At 33.6% G+C, this 13280-nt stretch overlaps 1 protein-coding gene across 2 annotated transcripts; it reads left to right on the top strand.

The window, feature by feature from the left end:
• Nucleotides 1-581: 581 nt before the first annotated feature.
• LOC140791220 (uroporphyrinogen decarboxylase) lies at nt 582-8088 on the top strand. 2 transcript variants are annotated; one of them, XM_073141648.1, is made up of 7 exons: nt 584-864; nt 1092-1224; nt 1407-1528; nt 3732-3842; nt 4250-4438; nt 5638-5763; nt 7258-8088. In XM_073141648.1, the coding sequence occupies exons 2-7, from the start codon at nt 1203-1205 to the stop codon at nt 7771-7773; spliced, it is 1086 nt and encodes a 361-aa protein (XP_072997749.1). In that variant the 5' UTR covers nt 584-864; nt 1092-1202; the 3' UTR covers nt 7774-8088. The 2 variants fall into 2 exon arrangements, with proteins under 2 accessions (XP_072997748.1, XP_072997749.1); XM_073141647.1 differs by lacking the exon at nt 1092-1224 and having other exon boundaries at nt 582-864.
• Nucleotides 8089-13280: the final 5192 nt, after the last annotated feature.

The raw sequence follows: 13280 nt of genomic DNA, 5'->3' as shown, positions 1-13280 counted from the left end.
TCTGAAGTACAATACATAAAATATTTATCTCTGATTTTTTACTGTGATATCAGTAATATTATAGATCTAGGAAGTAATTTATGTTAGGATCTTTTTTTACTCTAACTTTAGTTTTAATTGTGATTAATTAGCTCTAATTAAAGGTGTGCTATTTTTGAAAGTGTTCAATAATTTCAGTTGTAATTATGATATTTTGAAGAATATAGTGGTTTATTATAATATTTTGAAAGAAAAAAAAAAGTCTCTTGTTTTAATGCTCAGATCAACTGCAGTACTCAATTAGCAGTGCAAAATTGGGTCCAATAGTCCAATTCTATGTACAGCAGTAGGGACCCACCTCAATTTTATCCATTGTTTGTGTGATGCCAAAGGAGATCTATCCAGGAATTAATCCGTCCGTCGATAAGTTATCCGCAACGCAATCCCGGAGCTCGAAGCGGATAGGCTCTCGCCGAATTACCCAAAACACCCTTCTCGTCTCAGCCCTTTTCGTGCTGGACACTATGGCGAATTCAACGGCTCCACTGAGGGTAATTTTGGAATACTGAATTACGTTATCCACCTTGGATTCCCCTCATCCCGTCTTCCCTCCGTTCGTCCCTCGAAGACCAACGGCGGACTTCTCTCGAGAGGGAAGGCAAATTACAGAGGAATTTAGGGGGTTTAAAGAAAATTTCCTGAAGGAGAATAGTTAAAGATTCTTCCGGACGCGGATAAGGAGAGGAGTTGTTCTAATTCTTGCTCGAGGGGGAAAGATGTCTATCTGCAGCTCGTTATCGCTCTCTTCTCCGTCTGTTGTTTATAAATCTACGTCCTGTTCTCGTTCTAGATCTGGCGTTAGCACAATCCGCTGCACTGTTGGAGGTAATCGCATCTCTGTTTCGTTCTAATTTGATTTCCTTGTTTTTGGTGCTCCATCTGACATAATCTGAGAGTAGTTTGCTTCGACTTTCGAGCTAGGGTTTGAGTTTTATCCACGATTACTGAGTAAAGCGTGCATATAATTATGAAGGTCGATGGTAATTTATCAATTTTTGGGTTTATGGATGAATCTATATTATGTCCTTAAAAGGTTGTAAATAAGAATGTAGGTTATGGATGGGAATTTACAAAGCAAGGTTAAGCTCATTGGTGGTTAGTGATGGTTCATGATGATTCAATTTAATCAAATTCGTTGACCACACGAATGCGACCCGTCAGTGATGCTCAAGCTCAAAAGTTTTGGTATGATGAATGTAGTGCTTTTGCACCTCCTCACACCAAATTATGTATGTCTTTAGGAAGTTTTGCAGTTAATTTCTCAGTAAAGATGGGAAAAGTTGTTAAATTGAGTTAGCTGAATCAGTTTACTTTAGCGTTCTACTTGTGAGTTATGTGTAACTAAAGCTTTTTTACTTTTATCTCAGAAGTAATTGCGGAGCCGAAAGTTGCTACTTTAGCTGAGCCACTCCTCCTAAATGCTGTTCGAGGGGAAAAAGTTGAAAGACCACCAGTCTGGCTAATGAGGCAAGCGGGGAGGTACATGAAGGCAGGTTTAATACATGCTTCGCCTCTTCCATTTTGCCTAAGCAACCTAGTTTTTCTTGCTCTTGGAGTTCCTATTAGAGGCATCTTATACAAGATTCCTTAATTTTTTCCCCCTTTAACGGTATTTTTTTCTCTGAAGTCATCAACATATGATATATCTGTACTAAAAGATATATCTATTTTAACCAGAAAAAGATATATCTATGATATCTGTAGATGAAATTACTAAATGATTGTAAACGACGATAAATCCAATTTAGGGTGCAAGGATGACAAAAAAGGTTTTAGTCGAAATGTAACTAAATATGGGATAGTGCTGCCATATATATCGTTGGACATTGGATAATGTATGTCTTTCAACAAAACTTGGTTGCAAGAATTCAAGAACTAGTCGATCATATTTTAACCACAGTTTTCTTGCTAACTGAACTTGCTTGTCATGAAGCAATCACCTCTTGAGCTGGACATGAGCTCCTTTGAGATGAGTTAGTTTCAAACAACCAAGTTGGAATATATAATTTCAAATATTGTGACTACAAATTGATTGTGGTGAATTTGCAGAGCCATCTGTGAATTATCATCTTTCTCACTGCAATAAGGGTTTATCTTTTCTTTGCGAATAGTCCTTCAGTCGACTCTTAGTCAATCCAATAGAAAGATCAAGTTCTCAGTTACTTTTTTTCTCATCATGTACATACATATATATACCAAAAAAATTAATTTAATTTACAGGATGAATTTAGGATATAATTTTCCTAAGTCAATCTAAACAAGTTCAATGTAAGAGTCTTACATTGAAAGGAAAACACACTCATAATTTTTAACATGGAAAAACCCCTATCAACTAATATAAATCTCCTCCATGGATCAAAATTATTGCACTATCAAATATAGATACAAGATATACCCACCCTTCCTCTCGGCACCTACAGTTAATGGTTGAAGTTGTTTTTGCTCGTTAGAGTCTGCGATGAACTACTTTCTTTGCACTAGATCACTAACTCCTCTAAAACTCATGAAATTGAAAAGCCCATATCTTACTACAGCGAGATGCTAATGTAGATGAACAATCTACTTCCAAGATCTCAAAAATAATCTCTCCTCTTTCCCATTAAAGCTTATAGAGTTTTGATGTGGAAAAGATCTCCAAAAGGCTTATCCAAATGCTTGTTAAACACAATAGTTGCATCTTGCTTATATAGGTAACTTTTCTTCTAATAGGACTAGGTCTGACCAAAATCTCTTTCAAAGATGAACCCTTCTTCCAATAGAATTAGGTCTTCCCTAAATCTCATTCGAAACTTTCCAAAGGTGATCCTTCAACTATTTACATAAATGACTCCAAAACTTTCCTTAATGCATTGGCTTCCATTCTTCCCAGAATCAGCTCCAAGTCTTTGTTTCGAATCAGATTTCTTCTTGCTGTATTCTGCAAGGCATTCAAATGGCTTGTTGGGCATTGAATGCCCTCCAATTTTCCTTCATGTGTTCGAATGTGATATGAACATCGCTTGGTACCCAGAGGTCCATTCTAACCCATGCAAATGGATGTAGAATGGTTGTTCTTTGGAAAATCTGTTATACAAAGTTCAGACGACCATCAAACGCCATTAGGGTCGTCGTTCGAGTGCCCCTACTGTAATTGTCCAATCACTAAGTCTTCTATGCAAAACAGTGTAACCTCTCATGATTCACTTGTCACAGTTTATGCAATTTAGCACTAGACAAAATATTATTTTGTTCACTCACAAAATATTTGTAACATATACATCTATGCTTTGTATCTATCATACGTCATCAACTTGTAAACATCGTATATTTCCCTGTTAAAGCTTTTAGATTTCTAACAAGAAATTACTTGATGATAGCTTTGATATCTGTTTTAATGAGATTAAACCAGGAGATTCAACTCTTTCCTTCCTATCAAGGCAATTTCTTTAGCGGAAATGTATATTCCACTTTATTCTTTCTTAAGATTGAATGTTACGTTCACGCTCATTCAATTATCACATCATTGAGCTAAAGTTTCACTTACATTTAAATGTTTATTTGATTCATTATCTAATGCACTTATTTCTTTGTGGTTCTGACAATATAATATTACATGATTTTATTTGCTTTCTCATGTTGATAGCTTATTTGTAGTCGTGCACAAAGTGTGTTCATTTTTTGGATTGATAATTGGTTTGAATTTTTACTTACAGAGTTATCAGACACTCTGTGAGAAGCATCCTTCTTTCCGTGAAAGATCAGAAAATGTTGATCTCGTTGTTGAAATCTCTCTACAACCATGGAAAGTTTTCAAGCCTGACGGGGTAAGATACATACTCATGGTCTTTTTTTTTTTTCTTTTTTTCTTGTCATTGCTTTCTAATTGCATTCACATGACTCTGTATTGATGAATATTGAAGGAATTGCATTAGTCTATTATATGAATCTTAAAAAATAAATTGTAGTATATGCATGCAACAACTCTTGGTTCTTATAAATCATTAATATGACGTAGTGGCGAAGAGTATATTCTTGCACTATTTCTAACCTGTCTGAGGCATCACAGTGTTACTGAACACCATACTGGTGGATCTATGTTATATACTACCAATAGAGTTACATGATCTCAAGTTTATTCATTCTTCTCAGAATAAATTTTACAACTGTGGTAGCACTTGCTGCAGTTGATGTCTATGTGATTAACTTCTATTTTACATTTTTACTTTGTTAGGTTATCTTATTCTCAGACATCCTTACCCCTCTACCTGGAATGAACATATCTTTTGACATTGTGAAAGGAAAAGGACCAGTGATATACAATCCTTTAAGAACAGCTGCTGATGTAGATCAAGTGACAGAGTTTGTTCCTGAGGAATCAGTTCCATATGTTGGGGAGGCGTTGACTATTTTGCGAGGAGAGGTTGGTAGGCTGTCCTTTTCATTACCCTCATCGGAAAATGTAATTCATAACTATTTATTTATGAGCTGATTGCATAGTGTTTAATATTTTGAGTACTCTTACTCAAGGTACAAACTTTTGTTGGTTTCTGTCTGGTTCCTCTATAAAAATATGTTAGATTTCCTAAAAAGAGTTGCAGAATGCTGTATAGTCCTATCTCAGAAGTAACCAGCATGACACACTGGACTACCAGAGCATGTCTGCAGTCACTAATCATTTTGTCATGAGACATAAATATCCATTATTTCTTTGGAGGATGATCTTTGTCAAGATTGGATGATTTGTTATGTTTATGCACCAAGTATTTTCTCTTTGATAACTATGTCGCATTGCAACACACTGACACTCGATCTACACTGAAGAGTTGATGCAATGAGAACATGAAACAAAAAGCCTTCTTTGATGTTGCTAAATGGATTGTCCTTACTCCGTATCCAATTCTGTCTGGGATAATGTCTTTCAATAGAAAGGCCATCTAAATTCTTTCTTTATCTAACTGGGTACTTTTGTCTTCCTTTTGCCTTAAGATTACGTCACACAAGTTGAGCACACATCCTTCATTCACTATATGGTTTTCTTTGGATGTGTCTGAACCATCTTAAAGGGCTTTCCGTTGGTGTTCCTTACTTGCAATGCTAGAGCTGTTTACTATTCATGCCAATTATTTGATTTAATTCCAAGTGTAGATGTAAATGCATCTTAATCCTAGTTTTCTAGCTTTTAGATTTGAAGGATTTGTAAGCTCATATCACTGGTGAAGGTCATCGGGAAAATAACTTTCATGAAAATGTCTTCTATCTGACCTTTAATAAGAGTTATTACTTGTTATAACCCTCAACTCTAGTAGCACAATCTTCAGAATTATACTATCTGATTGAAAGTAAGCAAGAACGTTATTTGATTAGTAAATGGAACCAAGAGAATCCATCGCTCAGATTAATTTTCTTCTTACTAGTTGAATGTAGAATGTACTCTATATGGGCTATGTTTTTTCAGTATATATAGTTTGGATTGCTGTCTTGTGATCCATCCTGAGATTATCATTTCAACAAATTAATTTATTATAGATACTATTAATGAAACCATATGTACCTCGAATAGCATGTGTAGTTCACTCTCCTGAAAAGTATGCATCATTATATGACATGTTGCCTTCTCAGGTTAATAATGAAGCTGCTGTACTGGGATTTGTTGGGGCTCCATTCACCTTAGCATCTTATGTGGTAGAAGGCGGTTCATCTAAGCACTTCACAAAGATCAAGAAACTAGCTTTTTCTCAGCCAAAGGTATAAGTTGTAACTATTTTATTCATTAAAGTGGTCTCCAGATTGTCTAAAACTTGAGATCATCTTTTATATATATATATATATATATATATATATATATATATATATATATATATATATATATATATACTAGTTACATGTCAGCAGGGACATATACAGTATCATACACTATATTTCTATTATAGTATTATGCTCTGCTTGGCAACTTGAAAAAGAAAATTTTGTCATAGAAATACTTATGTTGATGCATATGCTACTACATATGGTATATAGTTAGAGATCAGAAGTCGGCTACTGTGTATGGTTCATATATTGGTTAAATGAAAGGTTCTGTTTTAAGATCTACTGTAGAGGAGTTTCATTTTGCTATTACATATCTAGAGCAATTACAAGCATAAAGTATTGCATTGTTCAATTATTCCAGCTGTCGTCCATTACTGTAATGTCAGATTAGGCTTGAGATAGTCAATTACACTGGTCACTTATTCTTAAGTTGGAATAGTTGTCAATTTTCTGGCTGATTACTTGTATTTGAAGTGTGGTCTAGTATGTGATCCATTTTTGAAAGCATATATTGTATTTTCGGACACTTCTCAGAATTTAATCTGAAAGGCTGGGGTCATTCCAAAATTTTTCAGTGATCAATTTGTCTTGAAGAGTAAAAGACTATTTATGTCATTTAAACATTATGGGGAAATTGTAGCAGAAGTCATTTGGAGCTTGATAAGATGGAAATATTCCTTTTACAGTGAAGATGAATATTTTCTTGTGAGGGTTAGGGTTTATGTAATAGGAAATATTGTCATTTCGGAGATCTGTAATGAGTCGTCAATAAACATGAGGCCTGAAGCATTGTGTGGCATGATCTCAAACATCTGAAGCATTATCTTATGCTGCAGAATGGGCAGATATAGCATTTTTAATCTATGCTATTGTCTCATGAATGAATACAAAGAAGATGTGTATAAAGTATGTGAGATAAGTAAAATTGTTGCATGAACTAGCAATCCTGATGATGGCCTGGCTTGTGTTGTAATATTGTGCAAGGCTGTGGAAAAATGTGATAGTCAAGTTAAAAGACAGTAGAATCAAAGGCTGAATTTTGAAGGAGAAAATATATGGATCAAGTTTGGAAAGAGGCAATCTCAAAAAGAAAATTTCAAAGGCAGGCAAGTTGTAGATTATGTGCTTGCACATAACTTCTAAAACAAGTGGTGCAAGGGTAAAAAGAATGTAGTTGGTCCAAATTGATTGCTTATCATATGAGTGTGTATCCTTGTACTATGGAATGCTGAATAAAGGATGCACATGTATCAATGTGTCAGTTAGTCCATAGTTAGCGAGTCTAATGGGGAAGCTTCAAAGTATTCCATATATATGCCTTAGACTTCCCACTTTCATGCTGTAGAGAACTCCTTTACTCAGTGCTCCTTTTGTATCATTTTGTACACTTGTATTAACAAAATTTAGTAACTTTCAATTTTATTTTCGCAGGTTCTTCATGCTTTGTTGCAGAAATTTACAAGCTCTATGGCTAAGTACATTAAGTATCAAGCAGATAAGGGGGCACAAGCAGTCCAGATTTTTGATTCCTGGGCAACAGAACTCAGCCCTGTAGATTTTGAGGAATTTAGCCTGCCTTACTTGAAACAAATTGTGGATACTGTTAAGGCAACACATCCAGATTTGCCTTTAATACTTTATGCGAGTGGGTCTGGGGGCTTATTAGAGAGACTCCCCTTGACAGGTGTCGATGTTGTGAGCTTGGACTGGTCGGTTGATATGGCTGAAGGTCGTAGAAGATTGGGAACCAATATAGCAGTCCAGGGGAATGTGGATCCTGGTGTTTTATTTGGCTCAAAAGAGTTTATAAGTCAGCGTATTTATGATACAGTAACAAAAGCAGGCAATCATAGGCATATATTGAACCTCGGCCATGGCATTGTAGTAGGAACCCCTGAGGAAAATGTAGCACACTTCTTTGAAGTTGCAAAAGGAATCCGATACTGAGGAGCCTATCACTTTGTTGATTTTATCTTTCCTAGCCTCTAAAGTTGATGACACCTCTCTTCAGGATCGATCCAAAAGAGAGAAGCATTGGAGAGGACCAAGAATGAAAGATTTTGTATCACTTTCTACCTTCTTTTTTCAGTGCATTTAGGTGTAATCTAGGCTCACTATTTATTGACAGAAGATGATTCACAATTTACACATTCATGCAGAATTCTGTAAATCCAGAGAATCAGGACCATCCTCCTTTTGATGTATCTTGTATGTAAGACTTCAATTTGCCGGAGTTTCAAGAAACTGATGATATTGGTGAAACCAGAGTTAATTACATGCTTTAGCGGTATCTTTGTTTTACTATTAAAATTTTATGATCTCAATTCCTAGTGTCACACTTTTCATTAGGTTCATCTACAAAGATGCGATGTGACAGTGGAAACACATCAAGTGTGTTTTGGAAGAAGGATCATACTGTAGCTTATCATCGAACCTTGTTTTGTTCCTCCATTTCCTTTCTTTAACATTTTACATGTAGTTCATCAAGAATAGTGAGGATAAGCTTGATTCAATGAGTAGTCTTACTGAACATTGTCTATTTATTAGCAGTATTCTTTGATTCCTGTGGTTTCCTTATCAATCATGAACTCCCATTTGCATGCTCCTACTTCAGTAAGCTTAACCAAGTTATGGAAAACAAGTAGAAGAGAAGATGCACAAGATGGAGAAGGCCATATCTTGCTGCTGTTATTGTGTTCAGTTGCTGATCTTTTATGAATTGGCATATACTGTCCTAAAGTGCTAGATCCAGGGCTACTGAAAAGTACTGCCATGATCTAATTACAATGAAGACTATTTGAACATAAAGTAATGCCTAAAGTAAGAAGAAATCATGGAGGGATTTTCTCCAACCTAAGCATTTTAAGATACGCCCGTAAAATCTTGGAGTTATCTTGCAAATCGAAACTAAGTAGTTGTGATGTTGTAAAGGCTTTAACTTCTCCATTGATTGTGCCACTTTTATTATTAAACCAGATGAGAGAATTAATTGGGAATTTGAAAAAAAAAAAGAAAAAAAAGTACGAAAAGAATGAACAACCAAACAAATCTATGATGCAGCCAAAAGTTCTGATTAATGCATTAAATACACAACAGTAGAGGCCTACTCCAGTTAGCAGCTGAGCACAAAAGCTGGTGTCAGACATGCAAGAGAAGTATTAAAAAAGATCAATTGTGCAGCTTGATCATAATTACATTCTTTATTTGCATGGGAATAAGACGAGGATGTGGTTTTGTAGCTAGAATATCTTCAAACACTTTCATGTTCTTAATTCAGTTAATTATTTCAACTACTCTATTATTGTTCAGTTTGGAGAGTTTACACCACCATGTTCACTTCTTTCAGATGAAGCCACCAGAAAGTAACTAAAATCAACTGAACTTGGATACAAAAATTAATGCCATCTTTTTAAATTTTGTTTGAAATGAATAATATGTAGATATTTTAATTTTTTTTTCTCGGATGCTTCAACCAGTTCTTTGGTATATGAAATTCACCAACAGAGAACATTATGAAAGCATGATATCTAATAAAAATGCGTGCTGATAAATATCACATGGAAATAATATCTAGAATATTGTACAATTATATCGCAGTATTTTAAAGAACACATTCACAGATGTATACATGCAAACTAACAAAGAGGAACAATAATTTATAATAGTATTCAAACTTGCATGTGGTATCCCATGATATATTGCAATTCTTATTGTTCAACATGGGCGGCTACTCATGCATCAAAAAATGCTATAATTCTTATTTATAAACATCTGTAGTCAAGTCAAATATGACTTCCAAATATTTGTAGATCATACTATTTGTTATTAGTGTGTGTCACATATACTATAAGACCTCATCAGTCATCTTCTACGTATTTATCTAATGTTGCATGAGAAAATATCCATACCTCATTACAAAGTAACAGTTACATTCGATCTAATCTAGATAGATCAGTCTAATTTGAGTCAGGAGGTGCATGCATCTGCCTTGATAGATGAAATAATGTTAAGACTATTGATTATAATTATCAATAACATCTAATACATGTAACAAATCTTAATAAAATAAAATTACTCCTAAAATTCTGGATCATGTCTGGCTTTGTATTTATTCTCAGTACATGGTCTAATCTCCAAGTTACTGGTAGTGGTAGAAGTACATAATGTACTATTTTAATTATCTCACGCATTAATAGATCTCAGCTTATGAAATTTGATTGTACGACAAAACAGCCAGATTAAACGTGAAAAATAGAACTTTATCTTACATTCTTGGATCCACCAACAACCACATGCAGTAGTAGAGCATCATTAATTGCCATCACTAGTAATACAAGAAGCATGCATCAAAACCCTAAAACTAGTGCATTATTCGTGAACTTTTAGTCTTCCAGAACAAAGTAACTTTCTTTGATTATAAGTTATGAGTCTGTAAGCTAATTATGCATATATAGAAGAACTTAACCACTTGAATACCGTTGTCGGCTTGAACAAAGTAAATGCTTCTATGTACAACGTCTTACATTTTTCCAATGACGCAAAAGACTAATGTATGTTACTCCAAAATATTGAATCAATTAGCACCAAAAGTTTTCTTTTTTTTTTAGGGACCACTGGTCCAGAAAATACAAACAATGAACCAAAACTAGCTAGTGGTGACTTGTGACAGGTAAAAGCAATTACACCAAGAAGAGAATTATTGAGTCCTTGCCTCACATTGTCTTTGTTTCGATGTGTACCTCACCTTCTTTGAGATCTGAACTTGTAGCAGGAATTTAGCAGCAAGCACACATGAGCCACTTGGGTGGTTGTTTTAGGTCCCTTTCGTTTAAAACTTGGTCAGGTCCCATGTGATATTCTATCAGCACAATTGTCCAACAATGGCATGGAGATGTGCCTGTCCTTGTTGAAGTTAATATCGTATGATAGGTGGTTTAAATTTTAAGCATATCAGCCGATCCCCCGATTTAAAACGTCCAAAAAGGTTAGCTGGTATAATCGACACGTATCGTTTTTTCTGATGCCAAAAACAATACTTAGAACCTTTATTTTAAGAAGTTTTGCAATTTATGTTTACATTTTGCTCTTATTATGTATCATTAGCACCATACAATATGAGTATTTAGTATTCGATTCTTATATTTTTATTTTATTGTCTTGAAAATATCTTTACAATTAGTCTTTTAACTCCTATTCACTTGAGGAATAGCTTTTTCCTTATTCTTGAATAAAATCTCTCATTTTAGAATAATAGTTAAAAAGTATAATAATCATATTCTAGAATACAAATACTACTCATTACATACTATACCGCACACTAGTTCAATTAGAAGTTTTGCTTTGATATATATCCCATTGATTTACTTTAAGAGGTTTGTAATTTATGTTTACATTTTGCTCTTATTATGTATCATTAGCACCATACAATATAAGTGTTTAGTATTCGATTCTTATGTTTTATTTTATTTTATTGTCATAAAAATATCTTACCATTAGTTGTTTAACTCCTGATAATTTGAGAAATAATTTTTTTCTTATTCTAGAATAAAACCTCTTATTTTAGAATAATAGTTAACAATTATAATAATCATATTCTAGAATATAAATACTACTCATCACATACTATACCACACACTAGTCAAATTAGAAATTTACCTTTGATATTTATCCCATCGATTTACTTTAAGGAGTTTTGTAATTTATGTTTACATTTTGCTCTTATTATGTATCATTAGCACCATACAATATGAGTGTTTAGTATTCGATTATTATGTTTTCTATTTTATTGTCTCAAAAATATCTTACCATTAGTCTTTTTAACTATTGTTTATTTGAGGAATAGTTTTTTCCTTATTTTAGAATACAAACTCCTATTTCAGAATAATAGTTAAAAATCATAATAGTTATATTCTAGAATACAAATACTATTCATTCATTATATACTATACCACACGCTAATCCAATTAGGAATTTATCTTTAATTTGATATCTATCCCATCAATTTATTTTATATCAAATCAAATAGTATTTATCATAATTTCATAAAAAATAAAATATTTTTTTTATTTGTTTCTTCATTTTATATCACATCAAATAAAATTATTATACTTTTATTCTAGAATACAAATAAACATATAAATAGTTATTCGTAGAATAAATCTCTCATTTTGGTAATAACAAATAGAAATTGCTATTCTCATTTCAGCTCTATTCCCTGTGTGAACGAGGCTAGAATTAAGAGCAATTCTAGAAAATTTATTTCTACTTGTTATTTTCAAAATGAGGTCTTTGATTAATATTAAGTAGATTGATGAGATAAAAATAACAAGCATAAATCAATAGGTGTGTGAGATAAAATGTAATTTTGATGAATAGTATGCGTATTCTAGCGTATGATTCTTATAATGTTTAACTGTTATTTTAGAATACGAAGTTATATTTCACAATAAGAAAAAAAAATATTCTAAAAATGAACGAAGGACGAGACCTTAGAACAGACGTATAAACACTCAAAAGGGTGAGAAAGATTAAATTGTAATAGTAAGATGATCTTAGGTTAACAAGAAGAGGGATTTTTTTTATATACATTTTAAAGAGGGATAAATTGTAGCAATAAAAATAAAATATATGGATGATAATAAAATGCGAAAGATAGGATATCATTCCCCAAAAGTTAACGTCTTAAATGGGTCTAGCTTAGACTAGTATTAATTTTGAAATTACTAGTAATAACCCACTACATAATAGACAAGATAAAAGTGAATTAGGAAGGACAAGGGTTGGTTGCAAGTCTTCATAAGGTTTCCTTAATCACTATCATCCAATAGTAATGATATCTTCCGGATTCACGACACGTGGAAGCCACAAACACTCCCGATGTGCGACATGTGGTGACTAAATAACGACGTTGACGTGGAAACACCAACCACTCCAAACAAGACATTTGTCACCCAACTCCTGGACCAAACTACCATCTTTGACGTGTCCAACATCTTAAGGTGAAAGCTCCAGGAAAATCCTTGAGATCCACTTAATTCGAGACATCCCAACCTCAATTAGTTTTGATAAGTACAATAATGGATACAAGCTTGTCCAAGTGGGGCCCTTGGAGTGATGACATGGAATTCCAGCCATCCACAATTAGGATATCACTTTGATCCGATGTCTAAGTCGCATTAGAACAAAGGAATCCAACAAAGGGGACAAGAATTTTGAGAGATTTTGGAGCTCATGGTGTCTGTCTGTGTTCTCCAACAGTAACTCCTCCTCGGTAGAATTGTATTTTTTAGATTTTTATGAATCGCATCTTATATTTTATCTATTTTATTATTTACACTCTGTCTTTGATGATTTTATAACCAGACCCCTCATTTTTTATTATAATTCTCATTTAATGCCCCGGTTTAATTTAGACGGTACTAGAAAAAGAATATTCTATTCTAATATATGTTATT

Source organism: Typha latifolia, chromosome 6 (assembly GCF_019914945.1).
Source record: "Typha latifolia isolate L0001 chromosome 6, TyphaL0001v2, whole genome shotgun sequence".
Classification (NCBI taxonomy): domain Eukaryota; kingdom Viridiplantae; phylum Streptophyta; class Magnoliopsida; order Poales; family Typhaceae; genus Typha; species Typha latifolia.
The sequence above is the reverse complement of the archived record's forward strand: the minus strand, read 5'-3'. Positions and strand labels throughout refer to the sequence as shown.